Consider the following 19641-nt stretch of genomic DNA (forward strand, 5'->3'; position numbering starts at 1 on the left):
GTTGCAATCTGTTGCCTATACCTCCAGGAGCATGTCTAAGGCCGAGAGGGCCTACAGCATGATTGAGAAGAGGCATTAGCATGTGTGTTCGGGGTAAGGAAAATGCATCAGTACCTGTTTGGCCTCAAATTTGAGCTGGAAACCGATCACAAGCTCCTCATATCCCTGTTCGCTGAAAACAAGGGGATAAATACTAATGCCTCAGCCCGCATACAAAGGTGGGCACTCGCACTATCAGCGTATAACTATACCATCCACCACAGGCCAGACACCGAGAACTGTGCGGATGCTCTCAGTCGGCTACCATTGCCCACCACGGGGGTAGAAATGGCGCAGCTTGCAAACTTGTTTATGGTGGCGCAGCCCGTAGACTTGGAAGCGTTTGAAAATAATAAATCACCTGTCACGGCCCGCCAGATTAGGACTTGGACCAGCCAAGATCCTCTGCTGTCCCTAGTAAAAAACTGTGTACTATTTGGGAGCTGGGCCAGCATCCCCGTTGAAATGCAAGAGCCAATCAAGCCATTCCAGCGGCGAAAGGACGAGCTGTCCATTCAGGCAGACTGCCTGTTGTGGGGTAACCGCGTAGTGCTACCCAAAAAGGGCAGGGAAACGTTCATCTCGGATTTCCGCAGCACACGCCCGGGTATAGTAATGATGAAAGTCATAGCCAGATCCCACGTGTGCTGGCCCGGTATCGATTCTGACTTAGAGTCCTGTGTACAGCAATGCAGCGTGTGTGCCCAGAGAGGCACCACTAAGTTTATGGTCCTGGCCCTCCAGACCATGGTCGAGGATCCATATCGACTATGCGGGCCCGTTTCTCGGTAAAATGTTCCTGGTGGTGCTGGATTCTTTTTCAAAGTGGATTGAATGTGATATAATGTTGGGGAGTACTGCCACCACCACCATTGAAAGCGTGAGGGCCATGAATGCCACTCATGGCCTGCCTGACATACTGGTCAGTGACAATGGGCCATGTTTCACCAGTGCAAAATTTAAAGAATTCATGACCCGCAATGGGATCAAACATGTCACCTCGGCCCCGTTTAAACCAGCCTCCAATGGGCAGGCAGAGCGGGCAGGACAAACAATCAATCAGAGAATGCTCACTCCAAACCTGCCTGACCTGAGTACTGCTCAGTTACTGCACGGGACCCCACTCGCTCACAGGGGTGCCCCCGGCTGAACTACTCTTGAAAAGGACACTTAAAACCAGACTCTCGCTGGTTCACCCCAACCTGCATGATCAGGTAGAGAGCAGGCGGCAGCAACAAAATGTAAACGATGGTCGTGCCAATGTGTCACGGGAAATTGATCTGAATGACCCTGTGTATGTGCTAAACTATGGACATGGTCCCAAGTGGATTGCGGGCACGGTGATAGCTAAAGAAGGGAGTAGGGTGTTTGTAGTCAAACTAAACAATGGACAAATTTGCAGAAAGCACCTGGCCCAAACGAGGCTGCGGTTCACAGACTGCCCTGAACAACCCACAGCAGACACCACTTTTTTCGAGCCCACAGCACACACCCAAAGGATCAACAACACCACCCCAGACCAGGAAATCGAACCCATAATGCCCAACAGCCCAGCAAGGCCAGGCTCAGCCAGCAGCCCTGCAGGGCCAACAACACGCCAGCCCAGCGAGGGCACAGCCAACACACCAGAACAGACATTTGTACCAAGGCGGTCCACTCGGGAAAGAAAGGCTCCCGACTGCCTCAAATATTTTTCACTTTGAATTTGGGCGGGCGGGGGGGAGTGATGTTGTGTGTCTATAAAGCATGCACTCCCATGTTCCGCCACCAGGGAGTGCATCCCCTGAAGTTCCAAGGGATCCCAGCATCCCTTGGGAGTACTGTATATAAGCTGGCCCCTAAGGCCTGTTCCTCACTCTGGAGTGTCTTAATAAAGACTGCGGTCCCTGTGTGCAGTCTCGTCTGTGTCAGGAACATTACAAAACCAACCTTGATACTTGAGATTATACATCTGTGGATAAGGAAGCTTTCACATATCCAAGTGGCAGTACAGATAGTAATAGCCTTGAGTTGTTTGGTGATGTTATGTAACAAGTGTAAAGACAGAAGAGGCATACCCGAGCAAAGCTACAAGCTAGGGATCAAAATGATATCCCATGCGTTAGTCCTAGTGCAGCTGATAGTGTTGCTGATACTCTTGGAAGAATGTGCAGGTAGATACAAGAGACGCAGAGCAAAGACATTGGCCAAGGCCCTTAACCAAGAATGCAGAAAGCCTTTGCTAGATTCAAAAAGGGGTCATCAAACATAAATATGGCACGAGTACCTGATATGAGTTGTGAGTGTCCCAATCTTATCACCTGATCAACAAAATCGGGGCAGGAGACACACGAATCAAGACAGGGAAAGGCAGGGAAAAGAAAATTGTTGTTCATGGGTGGGTTTTTGGGGTTACCACCTGATCAAATGGGGGATTGTAAGAGCAAAAACCTTAATCAGGGGAAAAGTAATTTGGTAAAATGAAAACATAAAGCAAGAAAGGCTGAGAGAAAGGTTTAATGCATTCATGGTAAAATAGCTGAATCCTACATTCCAGCAATTAGGCTGATACCCAGAACAACGGGTTTCAAAAGGGCTAGGACTAAGGTCAGAAAAATTCTCTGAGGAGATAACACTTCTTTGAGCACCCACAAGATTTATGTAGTCAGCTCACAGAAATAATGAGCTTGAGGCCGCCATGTTCCAGTCGCACAAGATAACAGAAACAAGGCTCCTTTGAAATCAGTACAACCAGATGGATATGTCAAGGACACAGTCTGAGAGCTAGCCTGGGAGCATGTTCACAGAAATGTAACACATAACCTATAGGGGGATTTTCTCTAGCAACAGTGGCCATAACTGAATTTACCAATCAAATCATTAGAAATTACTGTAACCAATGAAATTAATGTAACTGTAGTAATCAATGATATTGCTGTACCTCTATGAAGCAATGTATTAGTAGTAGGTGGGCAGGGACTGGTGACAAACAACCAATGGAACACTTCCCCACGTAGTTTTACCATTTTGACTATTTCGACTGCATAAAATATAACTGCACAGCTTGTCCCATGAGACTAGCGATTAGGAGCATTCAGTAGGGGTACTGATGCAACCGGTTCTCCCTTGATTAATCAGGTTTTAATAAACTCTATATAGTCACCTGAGCTATATGTTGTGTGCCTGTAAAGCATGCACTCCCATGTTCCGCCACCAGGGAGCGCATCCCCTGAAGTTCCAAGGGATCCCAGCATCCCTTGGGAGCACTGTATATAAGCTGGCCCCTAAGGCCTGTTCCTCACTCTGGAGTGTCTTAATAAAGACTGAGGTCACTGTTACTTTAACCTCTCTATATACAGACCTTTGTGTCGAGTGTTCAATTTTTAATACTCCACAACAATAAGGAAATACTAGTTGATAAACCCGAGGAAACCTGGAACTGGGTTTTGGGAACCCAAACATCTATGCCATCATGGTCTGTACATTTTCCACCTTGAAAGTTCGGAATGAGCTTAGATTTTTTTGTGTATAATATTAATTTGTTTGCTCTTTAATGGAACTTTTGATAACTAACGTTGGATTTCAGAAGATTGTTAAGTGAGTATGGTGCTCAGCAATCTTCCTTGTCCACACAGGTTTGGCATGGAAACCTGTCCATCTCAAAGTGAGACATAGTAAAGCTGGCCTTTGCATTGTAAAAGATTTAACCAAGTCATTGGAATTTAGGGTTGCAATTTCGCCTACCTTGGCGGGTTCAGTGTGGCCGGAGTGGATGGCGGGACCTGAACCTGCTGCTGTTTCCAGCCCACTGTGTGGACAGGAATTTATGATGAATGGCCTTGTTAAGCTCTCCCAGCACGTTTCTCGGCCCAAATGAAGAAAGCGGGTCTAATGACGTGTCATCAGCTGGTTTCCTTAAAGGGACCATGTCCAAATTAATTTTGACAGTTGAGCTGTCAGTGCTCTGCTGTATTGAGGTGCTGCAAACACTAACAAGCCTGCACAAAGGTGCACAAAGGTGCACAACTGCACCCAGGCTCTCCCATGACTCCCTCCATATGCATAACATGTCAGGAGGTTCTCTTCTCTTCCAATAGGCAGATGAGATCTCCCCAGAAGATCAACGCAGCCTGATTGCACATTGCGCAGGAGGACACAAGCAGGGATGTCATCAGGAGGACCAGGCTGCAGTGGCACAAACCTTTCGATGATCCCAGTAGATCACAAAACGTTACTGCAAAGCCACAATCAACCTCATCCTGCTGTTTCACTCATCACACCGCCATCACTCTGCCTTCCCTACCCTTCTCCTGCACATCCTTACTCACACCAACTTACCTTGCACCTACACCCATCCCTCTCTATCTCCATTATCACTTCCCCATTTCACTAGCCTCCCCCTCATCCTCGTCCAATCATACCAACAAACAGCACACGAGGGTAGGTACTTGAGTCTTTTAACCAATGTTCATGTAAAGTTTCTGTTAATATGGTGTCATACATTGAAACTTTTATTTTCAACATTCTGTGTTCTTGGACAGATTTGTGTACACCTTTGTGAATGGTGAGACATAACGGTACCCCCCGCAATGGTGATGAGTGTGAAAGGAATGGTTTGGGCATTGTAGGAATGCTTTATGGAGCTGGTGTGGGGTTTTGCCAAACTAGCACATCAAGTGTCAGCCAGAGTGTACAGTATCAAGTGAAGTAAATCTGGCCATGGTGAGGCCATCCCTGGCCTCCCGGGCAGCAAAGTGTTTGGGTGCTGATTCCCTGTGTCCTAGAACATAAGGACATAAGAATTAGGAGCAGGAGTAGGCTATTTGGCCCTCGAGCCTGTTGCGCCATTCAGTAAGATCACAGCTAATCTTCAACCTCAACTCCACTTTCCTGCACTATCCCTTTATCCCTTGATTCCCTTAATATTCAAAAATCTATCAATCTGTCTTGAATATACTCAACTACAAAGCATCCACAGCCCTCTAGGGTTGCGAATTCCAAAGATTCACCACCCTCTGAGTGAAGAAATTTCTTTTCATCTCAGTTCTAAATGGCTGATCCCTTATTCTGAGATTCTGACCCCTGGTTCTAGACTCCCCATCTCGGGGAAAAATCCTTCCTGCATCTACCCTGTCAAGCCCTATAAGAACGTTGTATGTTTCAATGAGATCACCTAAACTCCAGAGAATATAGGCCTAGTCTACTCAATCTCTCTTCATGGGACAATCCCCCCATCCCACAAATCAGTCTGGTGAACCTTTCTTGCACTCCCTCAATGGCAAGTATATCCTTCCTTAGGTAATGAGACCAAAACTGTACACAATACACAAGATGTGGTCTCACCAGGGCCCTATATAATTGCAGTAAGACATCTTTACTCTCATATTCAACTTCTCCTGCAATAAAGGCTAATATATCATTTGCTTTCTTAATTGCTTGCTGTACATGCATGGTCCATGTCTCTGAGCCATACAGCAGAGCGGATTTTACTACAGCCCTGTAGACCATGAGCTTGGTGGCCGATTTGTGGGCCTGGTCGTTAAACACTCTTTTCCTCAGGTGGCCGAAGGCTGCACTGGCGTACTGGAGGCGGTGTTCAACCTCGTCATCAATGTCTGCTCTTGTTGATAAGAGGCTCCCGAGGTATGGGAAATGGTCCACGTTGTCCAGGGCCACGCCGTGGATCTTGATGACTGGGGGACAGTGTTGTGCGGCGAAGACAGGCTGGTGGAGGACTTTTGTCTTACGGATGTTTAGCGTAAGGTCCATGCTTTCGTACACCTCAGTAAATACGTCAACTATGTCCTGGAGTTCAGCCTCTGTATGTGCGCAGATGCAGGCGTCGTCCATGTACTGTAGCTCGACGACAGAGGTTGGGGTGGTCTTCTACCTGGCCTGGAGATAGCGAAGGTTGAACAGGTTCCCACTGGTTCTATAGTTTAGTTCCACTCCAGCCGAGAAATTGTTGACTGTGAGGTGGAGAAATACCACCAATGATGTCTTTGCAAGATCCTACAAAACCATTGGAAGGACAGACACACACCAACATTAGTGTCCTCGACCAGGCCAACATCCCCAACATTGAATCACTGACCACACTTGATCAGCTCCTAAGGGCCATGTTTGCCACCTACGGCCTGCCTGACATACCGGTCAGTGACAATGACCATGGGCCATGTTTCACCAGTGCCGAATTTAAAGAATTCATGACCCGCAATGGGATCAAACATGTCACCTCGGCCCCGTTTAAACCAGCCTCCAATGGGCAGGCAGAGCGGGCAGTACAAACAATCAAACAGAGCCTCAAACGAATCACAGAAGGCTCACTCCAAACCCGCCTGTCCCGAGTACTGCTCAACTACCGCACGAGACTCTACTCACTTACAGAGGTGCCCCCGGCTGAGCTACTCATGAAAAGGACACTTAAAACCAGACTCCCGCTGGTTCACCCCAACCTGCATGATCAGGTTGAGAGCAGGCGGCAGCAACAAAATGTAAACAATGGTCGCGCCACTGTGTCACGGGAAATTGATCTGAATGACCCTGTGTATGTGCTAAACTATGGACATGGTCCCAAGTGGATCACGGGCACGGTGATAGCTAAAGAAGGGAGTAGGGTGTTTGTAGTCAAACTAGATAATGGACAAATTTGCAGAAAGCACCTGGACCAAACGAGGCTGCGGTTCACAGACTGCCCTGAACAACCCACAGCAGACACCACTTTTTTTGAGCCCGCAACACACACCCAAAGGATCAACGACACCACCCCAGACCAGGAAATCGAACCCATCACATCCAACAGCCCAGCAAGGCCAGGTTCACCCAGCAGCCCTGCAGAGCCTAACCACGCCAACCCAGCGAGGGCACAGCCAACACACCAGAACAGACATTCGTACCAAGGTCCACCAGGGAAAGAAAGGCTCCCGACCGCCTCAACTTGTAAATAGTTTTCACTTTGACTTTGGTGGGGAGTGATGTTGTGTATCTGTAAAGGATGCACTCCCATGTTCCGCCACCAGGGAGCACATCCCCTGAAGTCCCAAGGGATCCCAGCATTCCTTGGGAGCACTGTACATAAGCCGGCCCCTAAGTCCTGTTACTCACTCTGGAGTGTCTTAATAAAGACTGAGGTCACTGTTACTTTAACCTTCCTGTGTACAGTCTCATCTGTGTTAGGAACACAACACACTGCTCCTGAGTTACAGTTCTCCCAGTGATTGTGAGAAGACAAGGATAGACTGGCAAAATTACAGTCCATGCCCCAGTAGAGCTAATGGGCCCAAGTTTCCACACGATAAAAAATGGGCGCCCCTCCGAGCTGGGCGCCCGTTTTTCGCGCCTAAAACGGCGCCAGAAAAAGAAATCGCGATTCTGGAGCGTTCTGCAGCTCCTTGTCTGTTTGGCGTGGCGCCAGGGCGGGTACTATTTAAATTAGTTTTTTTCCTGCCGGCAACGCTGCGCATGCGTGTTGGAGCGTTCGCGCACGCGCAGTGTGAAAAAAAACATTGGCACTCGGCCATTTTTGTAGTTCTTTGTAGGTGTTTAGTTTTTGAACATTTTTTAATAAAAGCACATTGCCATCAGCACATCAGCGCTGAGGCTTCTTGCAGCAGTGAGAAGAGTGCAGGAAGCCTCAAAGTTGAGGCAGCCGTTTCCCGACGACCTCCCCCTTTTGCTGTCGGGAAATGGTTCCTCAATTTCTGAGGCTTCCTGCAGCCTTCTGTCCTTCCCTCCCTCCCTCACTCCCGCCGTCTGGAACGGCTTCCTCTCCCCCCCCCCCCTGCTGCGTTCGGTTGGGCCCACACTCCCCCCCTCCCCCTGCTCGCCCGCCCGGAACGGCTTCCTCCCCCCCCCCCCCCCCCGGTGTGTTCGGTCGGTCGGTTGGGTCCCTCCCGCCCGCTCGCTCGCTCGCCCGCCATCTGGAACGGCTTCCCCCCCCCCCGTGTTCGGTCGGGTCGGTTCCCTCCCTCCCGCCCGCCCGCCCGCCTTCGGGAACAGCTGCCTCGTTTTGTGAGGCTTGCTGCAGCATTCTTCCTGGCTGAAGCACTTTCACACAGGTAGGAAGATGATTTATTTAATCTTTTCTTTGCTTATAAATGTTTATTCAGGTTGGATTTATTTGTATAATATTTGTATAAGTATAAATAAAGATTTATTGTAAAATTTAATAACTTCCCTTCCCCCCTCCCCCCCCCCCCCCCCACCTCGTTCTGGACGCCTAATTTGTAACCTGCGCCTGATTTTTTAATGTGTAGAACAGGTTTTTCAGTTCTACAAAAATCTTCGCTTGCTCCATTCTACTTTAGTTTGGAGTACGTTTTCACTGTGGAAACTTTCAAATCAGGCGTCAGTGGCCGGACACGCCCCCTTTTGAAGAAAAAATTCTGTTCCAAAGTAGAACTGTTCAACCTGACTAGAACTGCAGAAAAAAGAATGTGGAGAATTGCGATTTCTAAGATAGTCCGTTCTCCACCAGTTGCTCCTAAAAATCAGGCGCAAATCATGTGGAAACTTGGGCCCAATATGTTAACATCTGTGATATTAGAAGAAACAAAACATAAGGTTGCTAAAGTACTCAGAGACTTTTCTCGCGTCAAACAGAATGGCAGAGAATTTGAGAAAGGTGCTTCAAAAGCGAAAAGGAAAGTGAGGAAACAAGAGGTTTTTTTTTCATATCTAATTTAAATCTCCCATTTAAGTAGGAGGGGAGCAGGAAGGTTATTGCCCTTGTGGAAGTTAATCTGAATTGATGTTTTCATAAACAAACCTAGATGCCAATGATCGCTTGGAATAATGCTTTCGGACAAAGGGACGTAACCACACAATGTCATAGACATTGCACTACTCCACTAAAGTCGGATTCTAATTCTTTTTTAAAGAAGGGAGAAAAATTAAAAGACAAAATACTACTTTCTAATACAGAAACGCTTCAACCATGTTGATCACATGGAAGTGTTAAACCAAGTGCTACAAATAACAACTAATGTAAAGTAAGAACTTATTCACCACTCAGCTGGAATCATACTGTACATCCACACTTCATCCATGTCTGTATTACGCCTTGCAGTAGGTGTAGATGTAATATATCTAGATTTCCAAAAGGCCTTCGATAAGGTACCACAAAATAGACTAATGAATAAGATCAGTGAATGTGGAGTTAGGGGACAAGTAGCAGAATGGATAGCTAGCTGGTTTCAAGACAGAAAGCAGAGCGTAGAGGTAAAAGATAGCTATTCACAGTGGCAGAAGGTGGTAGTGGTGTTCCACGCAGATCAGTGCTGGGACAGATGGCGCCAGATTGGTGGGGTGTGGGTGCGAGGATAGTCAATACTGAGGAGGACTGCAGCAAATTATAAGGGGACATTAATACACTGCAGAATGGGTATAAAATTGGCAAATGAATTTCAACACAGATAAATATGAGCTACTACATTTTGGTAAGAAAAGTGAAGGGTCACATATTACTTGGAAAATAAAAATATTTTCATGGGAGTGCAAATACACAAATCAATAAAAATAGCATCACAGGTTAGCCAGGCCATAAAAAACAAACCAAGCACTTGGGTTTATCACGAGAGGGATAGAATTGAAAAGTAGCGGGGTTATGCTAAACTCGTATCAAACCTTTCTTAGACCACACCTGGAGTACTGTGTATAGTTCTGATCGCCATATTATAAAAGGGATATAGAGGCACTGGAGAGGGTACAAAAAAGATTCACATCATACCAGAACTGCGATTATACCTATCAGGAAAGGATAAATAGGCTGGGTCTCTTTTCTCTTGAAAAAAGAAGACTGAGAGGTGACCTAATAGAGGTTTTTAAAATTATGAAAGGTTTTGATAAAGTAGACATAGAGAGAATGTTTCCACTTGTGGGGAACAGCATACGTAGAGGCCATCAGTATAAAATAGTCACAACCAAATCCAATAGGGAATTCAGAAGAAATGTCTCTACCCAGAGAGTGATGAGAATGTGGAACTCACTACCACAGGGAATAGTTGAGTGAATATTATAGATGCATATAAGGGGAAGCTAGATATGTGTGGCCAGGATTTTGCTGTATTAATAATGGTGAGGCTATCAGCGCTCGCTGATATTACAGAGTAAATCTGAAAACAAATTTTGTCACCAACACAGGCGCAGTTAAACATGGAGATCCAGAAGTTGCTGTCAGGAATACCTTTCTTTTCCATAGGGTGTGCTGTTGTAGTCCGCACCAATAGACTCAGCACTGAAATGGTGTGAACTTAAAATACTTACCCATAATTTCCCCACTAAAAACAGCTGAAAAAGTTAGGGCTAATGCATTCAGGAGTAAATGAGTCTTTAATGGCATAATAAGTGATAATTACTGCTGAACAACCTCTCTGGCCCTGAAAAATTAATTTTAGAAGTGTTGTTCTGTTTTTCTCTTTTATCTCTCTCCCTTCATCCTATATGTATGTCCCAATTTTTATTTCACATCTTGTATATGTTTTAAATGTATATTATATTTCCTGGTTTAGACTTTGCATATCTCAGTGAGAATTCTTTAATCTGATTTTTTGAAGAACCTCACTGTTGCTTGTCCTGTTCACAGATGCCTGTAGAGGCGCCGCACTGAATCAGATGCCAGATTAGTAGAAATCTCTGCTGACGAGCCCACAAAAAGTCTCTGGGCAAATGTTAGCGAGTTGAACATTTCTTCGCCCCTTAGAGCAAATTCTAGGCCCACGTGTGGGAAAATGGAATTGAGCATTATGCTGATAGAGTTAGATGATGAAAGTTGGGAGAAGGCTCGAGTGGAGCATAAACACCGGCATGGACTGGTTGGGCCGAATGGCCTGTCTCAGTGCTGTATAATCGATGTAAGATCATATTTAGAAACCAGCAAAGGACGACTAAAAAAATGATAAAGGCAGACAAGATAGCATATGAGAGTAAACTAGCAAGTAATATAAAAACAGACAGTAAGAGCTTCTGCAGGTATACAAAAAGGAAGCAAGTAGCTAAAGTAAACGTTGGTCCCTTAGAGGATGAGACTGGGCAATTAATAATGGATAACAGGGAAATGGCAGAGACTTTGAACAAATATTTTGTAACAGTCTTCACAGCAGAAGACATAAAAAAACATCCCAATAATAGATAATCAAGGAGTTAGTGGGGGGAGGGGAGAGGATGATAGCGATAAAAAACAATCACTATCACTAGAGATAAAGTACTAGGCAAACTAATGGGACTAAAGGGGGACAAGGCCCCTGGACCTGATGGCCTGCATCCTAGGGTCTTAAAAGAAGTGGCTGTGGAGATAATGGATGCATTGGTTGTAATCTACCAAAATTTCCTGGATTCTGGAGAGGTCCCAGCGGACTGGAAAATCGCAAATGTAGCGCTCCTATTTAAGAAAGGAGGGACACAGAAAGCAGGAAACTATAGACCAGTTAGGCTAACATCTGTCATTGGAAAAATGCTGGAGTCCATTATTTAGAAAGTAATTGCTGGCCATCTAGAAAATCAAAATTCTGTCAACTAGAGTCAGCATGGTTTTATGAAGAGGAAATCACGTTTGACAAATTTGCTGGAGTTCTTTGAGGATGTAATGAGTAGGGTGGATAAAGGGGAACCAGTAAATGTGGTGTATCTGGATTTCCAGAATGCATTCGATATGGTGGCACATAAAAGGTTACTGCACAAGATAAAAGCTCACGGAGTTGTTGGTAATATATTAGCATGAATAGAGGATTGGCTAATGAACAGAAAACAGTCGGGATAAATGGGTAATTTTCAGGTTGGCAAACTGCAACTAGTGGGGTGCCAAACGGAACAGTGCTGCAGCCTCAACTATTTACAATTTATATCAATGACGTGGATGAAGGGACCGAGTGTAATGTAGCCAAATTTGCTGATAAGATTGGTGGGAAAGCAAGTTGTGAGGAGGCCGTCAAGAATCTACAAAGGGATATAGATAGGCTCAGCGAGTGGGCAAAAATTTAGCAGATGGAGTATAATGTGGGAAAATATGAGGTTATCCACTTTGACAGGAAAAATTAAAAATCAAATTACTATTTAAATGGAGAGATATTACAAAATGCTGCAGTACAGAGGGATCTGGAGGTTCTTGTACATGAAACACAAAAGTTAGCATGCAGGTACAGCAAGTAATCAGGAAGGCAAATAGAAACATAGAAAATAGGTGCAGGAGTAGGCCATTCGGCCCTTCTAGCCTGCACCGCCATTCAATGAGTTCATGGCTGAACATGCAACTTCAGTGCCCCATTCCTGCTTTCTCACCATACCCCTTGATTCCCCTAGTAGTAAGGACTTCATCTAACTCCTTTTTGAATATAATTAGTGAATTGGCCTCAATAACTTTCTGTGGTAGAGAATTCCACAGGTTCACCACTCTCTGGGTGAAGAAATTCCTCCTCATCTCGGTCCTAAATGGCTTCCCCCTTATCCTTAGACTGTGTCCCCTGGTTCTGGACTTCCCCAACATTGGGAACATTCTTCCTGCATCTAACTTGTCTAACCCCGTCAGAATTTTAAACGTTTCTATGAGGTCCCCTCTCATTCTTCTGAACTCCAGTGAATACAAGCCCAGTTGATCCAGTCTTTCTTGATAGGTCAGTCCCGCCATCCCGGGAATCAGTCTGGTGAACCTTCGCTGCACTCCCTCAATAGCAAGAATGTCCTTCCTCAGGTTAGGAGACCAAAACTGTACACAATACTCCAGGTGTGGCCTCACCAAGGCCCTGTACAATTGTAGCAACACCTCCCTGCCCTTGTACTCAAATCCCCTCGCTATGAAGGCCAACATGCCATTTGCTTTCTTAACCGCCTGCTGTACCTGCATGCCAACCTTCAATGACTGATGTACCATGACACCCAGGTCTCTTTGCACCTGCCCTTTTCCTAATCTGTCACCATTCAGATAATAGTCTGTCTCTCTGTTTTTACCACCAAAGTGGATAACCTCACATTTATCCACATTATACTTCATCTGCCATGCATTTGCCCACTCACCTAACCTATCCAAGTCGCTCTGCAGCCTCATAGAATCCTCCTTGCAGCTCACACTGCCACCCAACTTAGTGTCATCCGCAAATTTGGAGATACTACATTTAATCCCCTCGTCTAAATCGTTAATGTACAGTGTAAACAGCTGGGGCCCCAGCACAGAACCTTGCAGTACCCCACTAGTCACTGCCTGCCATTCTGAAAAGTCCCCATTTACTCCTACTCTTTGCTTCCTGTCTGACAACCAGTTCTCAATCCATGTCAGCACACTACCCCCAATCCCATGTGCTTTAACTTTACACATTAATCTCTTGTGTGGGACCTTGTCGAAAGCCTTCTGAAAGTCCAAATATACCACATCAACTGGTTCTCCCTTGTCCACTCTACTGGAAACATCCTCAAAAAATTCCAGAAGATTTGTCAAGCATGATTTCCCTTTCACAAATCCATGCTGACTTGGACCTATCATATTACCTCTTTCCAAATGCACTGCGATGACATCCTTAATAATTGATTCCATCATTTTACCCACTACCGATGTCAGGCTGACCGGTCTGTAATTCCCTGTTTTCTCTCTCGCTCCTTTTTTAAAAAGTGGGGTTACATTGGCTACCCTCCACTCCATAGGAACTGATCCAGAGTCAATGGAATGTTGGAAAATGACTGTCAATGCATCCACTATTTCCAAGGCCACTTCCTTAAGTACTCTGGGATGCAGTCCATCAGGCCCTGGGGATTTATCGGCCTTCAATCCCATCAATTTCCCCAACACAATTTCCCGACTAATAAGGATTTCCCTCAGTTCCTCCTCCTTACTAGACCCTCCGACCCCTTTTATATCCGGAAGGTTGTTTGTGTCCTCCTCAGTGAATACCGAACCAAAGTACTTGTTCAATTGGTCCGCCATTTCTTTGTTCCCCGTTATGAATTCCCCTGATTCTGACTGCAGGGGACCTACGTTTGTCTTTACTAACCTTTTTCTCTTTACATATCTATAGAAACTTTTGCAATCCGTCTTAATGTTCCCTGCAAGCTTCTTCTCATACTCCATTTTCCCTGCCCTAATCAAACCCTTTGTCCTCCTCTGCTGAATTCTAAATTTCTCCCAGTCCCCGGGTTCTCTGCTATTTCTGGCCAATTTGTATGCCACTTCCTTGGCTTTAATGCTATCCCTGATTTCCCTTGATAGCCACGGTTGAGCCACCTTCCCGTTTTTATTTTTACAACAGACAGGAATGTACAATTGTTGTAGTTCATCCATGCGGTCTCTAAATGTCTGCCATTGCCCATCCACAGTCAACCCCTTCAGTATCATTCGCCAATCTATCCTAGCCAATTCACGCCTCATACCTTCAAAGTTACCCTTCTTTAAGTTCTGGACCATGGTCTCTGAATTAACTGTTTCATTCTCCATCCTAATGCAGAATTCCACCATATTATGGTCACTCTTCCCCAAGGGGCCTCGCACAACGAGATTGCTAATTAATCCTCTCTCATTACACAACACCCAGTCTAAGATGGCCTCCCCCCTAGTTGGTTCCTCGACATATTGGTCTAAAAAACCATCCCTTATGCACTCCAGGAAATCCTCCTCTACCGTATTGCTTCCAGTTTGGTTAACCCAATCTATGTGCATATTAAAGTCACCCATTATAACTGCTGCACCTTTATTGCACGCACCCCTAATTTCATGTTTGATGCCCTCCCCAACATCACTACTACTGTTTGGAGGTCTGTACACAACTCCCACTAACGTTTTTTGTCCTTTGGTATTCTGCAGCTCTACCCATATAGATTCCACATCATCCAAGCTAATGTCCTTCCGAACTATTGCCTTAATTTGCTCCTTAACCAGCAATGCTACCCCACCTCCTTTTCCTTTTATTCTATCTTTCCTGAATGTTGAATACCCCTGGATGTTGAGTTCCCAGCCCTGATCATCCTGGAGCCACGTCTCCGTAATCCCAATCACATCATATTTGTTAACATCTATTTGCACAGTTAATTCATCCACTTTATTGCGGATACTCCTTGCATTAAGACACAAAGCCTTCAGGCTTGTTCTTTTAACACCCTTTGTCCTTTTAGAATTTTGCTGTACAGTGGCCCTTTTTGTTCTCTGCCCTCCACTTTTCCTCATCTCCTTTCTGTCTTTTGCTTTTGCCTCCTTTTTGTTTCCCTCTGTCTCCCTGCATTGGTTCCCATCCCCCTGCCATATCAGTTTAAATCCTCCCCAACAGCACTAGCAAACACTCCCCCTAGGACATTGGTTCCGGTCCTGCCCAGGTGCAGACCGTCCGGTTTGTACTGGTCCCACCTCCCCCAGAACCGGTTCCAATGCCCCAGGAATTTGAATCCCTCCCTGTTGCACCACTGCTCAAGCCACGTATTCATCTGCGCTATCCTGCGATTCCTGTTTTTCTTTATTGCAAGGAGAATGGAGTATAAAAGCAGGGAAGTCCTGCTCCAACTGTACAGGGAGTTGGTGAGACCACACCTGGAGTACTGCATACAGTTTTGGTCTCCATATTTAAGGAAGGATATACTTGCATTGGAGGCAGTTCAGAGAAGGTTCACGAGGTTGATTCCTGAGATGAAGGGGTTGTCATAGGAAGACAGGTTGAGCAGATTGGGCCTATACTCATTGGAGTTTAGAAGAATGAGAGGTGATCTTATCGAAACATATAAGATTCTGAGGGGGCTGGACAGGGTTGATGCAGAGAGGATGTTTCCCCTCATGGGTGAATCTGGAACTAGGGGGCATAGTTTCAGAATAAGGGATCGCCCACTTAAGACAGAAATGAGGAGGAATTTCTTCTCTCAGAGGGTCGTGAATCTTTGGCATTCTCTACCCCAGGGATCTGTGGAGGCTGGGTCATTGAATCAATTTAAGGTAGAGATAGACAGATTTTTGAATGATAAGGGAGTCAAGGGTTATGAGGAGCGGGCAGGGAAGTGGAATTGAGCCCAGGATCAGATCAGCCATGATCTCATTGAATGGTGGAGCAGGCTTGAGGGTCCACGTGGCCTACTCCAGCTCTTAATTCTTATGTCGTGTGCTTAACCAGAACAGATTTAACATAATTGGCAAAAGAGCCAGAGGGAAAATGAGGAAAAGAAATTTACACAGCACGTTATGATGAACTGGAATGCACTGCCTGAAAGAGTGGTGGAAGCATATTCAATAGTAGCTATCAAAAGGGAATTGAATAAATACTTAAAAAGCAAACATTTGCAGTGCTATGGGGAAAGAGCAAGGGAGTGTATCATGCGACTTTTGAAGACCTAAATTGTAACCTAAATTTGGGGGGTAGTATGATACGCGAGATACAAAATTTGCGGGTGTGAAGTGCTGGCCAAGATTAGGCTGTTGGGCTGTTAAGCAGACCGTATCCACGCTGAATCTCGGCAGGTATCTCCTGGGCTGGATTGCAGCCTCTATTGTCACTTGTACTGTATCTTTGCTGTGGTCTAGTGATCGCCACCCACAACTCCCTCTGAAGTTTGCTGCATTATTAGAGGCTTTAACAATCAAATCTCCATCTATCTCAGCCCATGCTTCTTTTACCCGCAAACACAGTGGAGGCAAATCCGGAGCCTTCATATTCCCTCCCTTCGTAAATGATTTCTCTCCTTCCATCATCCAGTCATTCCATTTCTTTCTTATATTGTCTTTAAATGACTTATTAATGGATACGTCAAGTGGCTGAATGACGCTAGTCAAGCCAGCTGGAATGATTGCTATATCGTCGCGAACAGCTTTCACAACAGAATCCACTCGATGTTTCATGATTCGGTTGTTAAGGTCTGTATTCGATCGTTGTTATGTGTTAGGGTACTTGTTACATGTTGGGTACTTGTTAAACTTGTTTGAAAGCCTAGCCTAGTGGCATCTGGTATCTCAAAAAAGTGACTCGCATGATACATGAGTTATATGATAAAATCATGTTTTGGGGACGAAAATTTAGGGGTCGCATGATACGTGAGATCAGCGAGTATATACGGTAGATTGCTCTTTCAAAGAGCCGGCACAGGTATGATGGACCGAAAGGCCTCCTTCTGTCCTGTATGATTCTATGAAAGGTTTTAATGATCTTCCTGATACCAGAGCAGTTTAACAGATCCATAGATGATATTCTAAATAATCTATTGCATTGTGTGACATATTTCATAGGATCTTCTTCGCCGTGACATGTTATACTACAAGAACAGAATAGACATGGACAACATGCTCGTGGTTGATGTAAAAGACGGAAAAGACTGGGAATTCAATGTCAAGGTCAAGAACGCTTTCAAACTTCAAAACAAGCTTGTAGATGATGAAGTGCATCTGTTCATTGCGAAAAGATCCTCTGAGAAACTGTTGTGGATTCATGCCTTTGAGGATGAGAGAAAACTCGTTAAAAATGATGAAGACTCAGGTAAAAATGTGGTTTATACTTGATTTCAGAACAGTTATAGGTTGGGTTGCTGCTAACAAGGATTTTTACAGGATTTTGATTGGCTGATATGATATAAGCAGCTTTCTAAGACCGTCTTTGTTGTGTATGTATAATGTATGTACTGTTATATTAGACCACTGAATGTATCTTCACACTGTATACACTATACCTGTACCACCAGAGGGTGCTACTGGTGGAGACCCAAGGGTCACCTGCACACTGCAGGTAACCAAGTATAAAAGGGAGCTCACCTCACTGTATGCCCACTCAGGAGCTGCAATAAATGAACTAAGGTCACACCAGTTCAAGTACTATACCTTACCGTGTAGAGTCATTACTAGAGTGCTTAGACACATAACAACTGGTGATGAGATTATGAATTTCCACGCGCAAAATGGCTAACCTTAGCAACTTTCAACAATTCGCTGATGGGGAAGATTGGGATGCCTTTGTGGAAAGGCTCAAACACTTTTTCATTGCCAATGACCTGGCAGGAGACGACCCAACCTCGCTGGCTGATAAGCGCAGAGCTATCCTGCTCAGCAGTTGTGGGCCCACTGTCCATGGCCTCATCAGGGACCTGCTAGCCCCAGCGAAGATGACAACCAAAACATACGCAGAGCTCCTAACAATGATACAGGAACAGCTCAAATCTAAAGAGAGCATCCTCACAGCCAGACACTGGTTCTACACCCACCGGCAGCCCGAAGGCCAAGAAATCGCAAAATATGCTGCAGACCTGAGACGATTGACTGCACCGTGTGATTTTGGTGACCACCTCACCGAAGCACTGAGGGACATCTTTGTTTTTGGAATCGGCCACGAGGGCCTCCTCGACAAGCAGCTCTCCGCAGGCACTACGGTCACCCTGCAGAAGGCAATTAAAGTGAACCAGCCATTCATGATCTCGGCCTGAGATTCCAAGAGGGTGATGACTCACCCCCAGGACTCTAACCCGGCAAGTACCATGAACTGAATGGCGCCTTTCAGAGGCAAGGCTGCTACCCCGAGTCCCACAACCCTGAGTCCGCTACATGGGGCCAACCGGCCAGCCCCATGCTGGCAGTGTGGAGGAAATCACAGGGTCCACCAGTGCCACTACAAAGACTATACTTGCAAAGGCTGTAATACGAAAGGTCATCTCCAGCGAATGTGTAGAAGAAATTTTACTCACTGAGTCGCTGAAGAGTTGGCCAATCACCCGGGCTCCAGCGCTGATGAAGATGAAGAGAGAGTCTATGAGGCAGCTCAGCCCCAGGAAGAGATGTACGGAGTATATACCTGCTCCACCGAGAGTTCCCCATTGAAAATGGAAGTCGAAATCAACGGTGTTCCAGTCTCGATGGAGGTTGACAGAAGGGCGAGCCAATCGCTGATGAATCAGGCGGCCTTCGAGAAACTCTGGGACAATCCCGCCGAATGATCTAAAATGCTCCTGATCCAGGTGAAGCTGCTCAGCTACACAAATGACACCATCCCAGTCATTGGCAGCGTAGATGCCCAGGTGTCTCATGACGGCGCGATGCACAAGTTACCTTTGTGGATCGTTGCTGGTGATGGTCCAACGCTGCTGGGAAGAAGATGGATGAAACAATCCAAATCTGTTGGAGCTGGGAAAGCGTCCAGGCCCTAGCGATCGACGTCCTAAGTGGCCCCAAATTTGGATCCATCACACAGTGAAGCACCTGAAATCAACATGGTCGCGACCAGACCACGAGGGGCAGCATTGAGGGAACAACACATGATGCCGAGCAGCAAACCGGATTGGGGTAAAGATTGCAAGACCCTCTTAAAGGAGACCGGCAACCCAGCACAATTGAAGTAACAGTTCCACTCTTTGTACAGCGATGCCGGTGATACTAATGAAAAAGATGTAATTGACAAATGCAAGTATCTAAAAGTAACCTTGTACAGCGATGCCGATAGTACACAGGAAAGAGATGTAATGACAAATGCGAATTTGTAAAGACAACGACAAAGCCGAGTCGGCTGATTGCGGTCGGAGCCAATGTATCATGACTGTAAATGTAGAAATGATGTGTGATGCCGGGTTCTACATATACGCCAACAAAACTAAGGGCAACCTCCCGTGGGAAGCACCCAGGTCCAGCGGGCTACCCGATCATGTAGCCTGCGCCTCCGGGACCAATGTGATGATCCAGGGAGTGTGGCCACACACACA

The 19641-nt window shown here is 45.8% G+C and overlaps 1 protein-coding gene across 1 annotated transcript in view; it reads left to right on the forward strand.

The window, feature by feature from the left end:
* LOC139266214 (uncharacterized) overlaps nt 1-19641 on the forward strand; it is a 200672-nt gene that overhangs the window by 127056 nt on the left and 53975 nt on the right. Inside the window, exon 12 of the mRNA XM_070884045.1 lies at nt 17192-17438. Within this exon, the coding sequence (XP_070740146.1) occupies nt 17192-17438 (247 nt within the window). The remainder of the gene's footprint in view (nt 1-17191; nt 17439-19641) is intronic.

This window comes from Pristiophorus japonicus, chromosome 6 (assembly GCF_044704955.1).
Source record: "Pristiophorus japonicus isolate sPriJap1 chromosome 6, sPriJap1.hap1, whole genome shotgun sequence".
In the NCBI taxonomy this organism is placed as follows: domain Eukaryota; kingdom Metazoa; phylum Chordata; class Chondrichthyes; family Pristiophoridae; genus Pristiophorus; species Pristiophorus japonicus.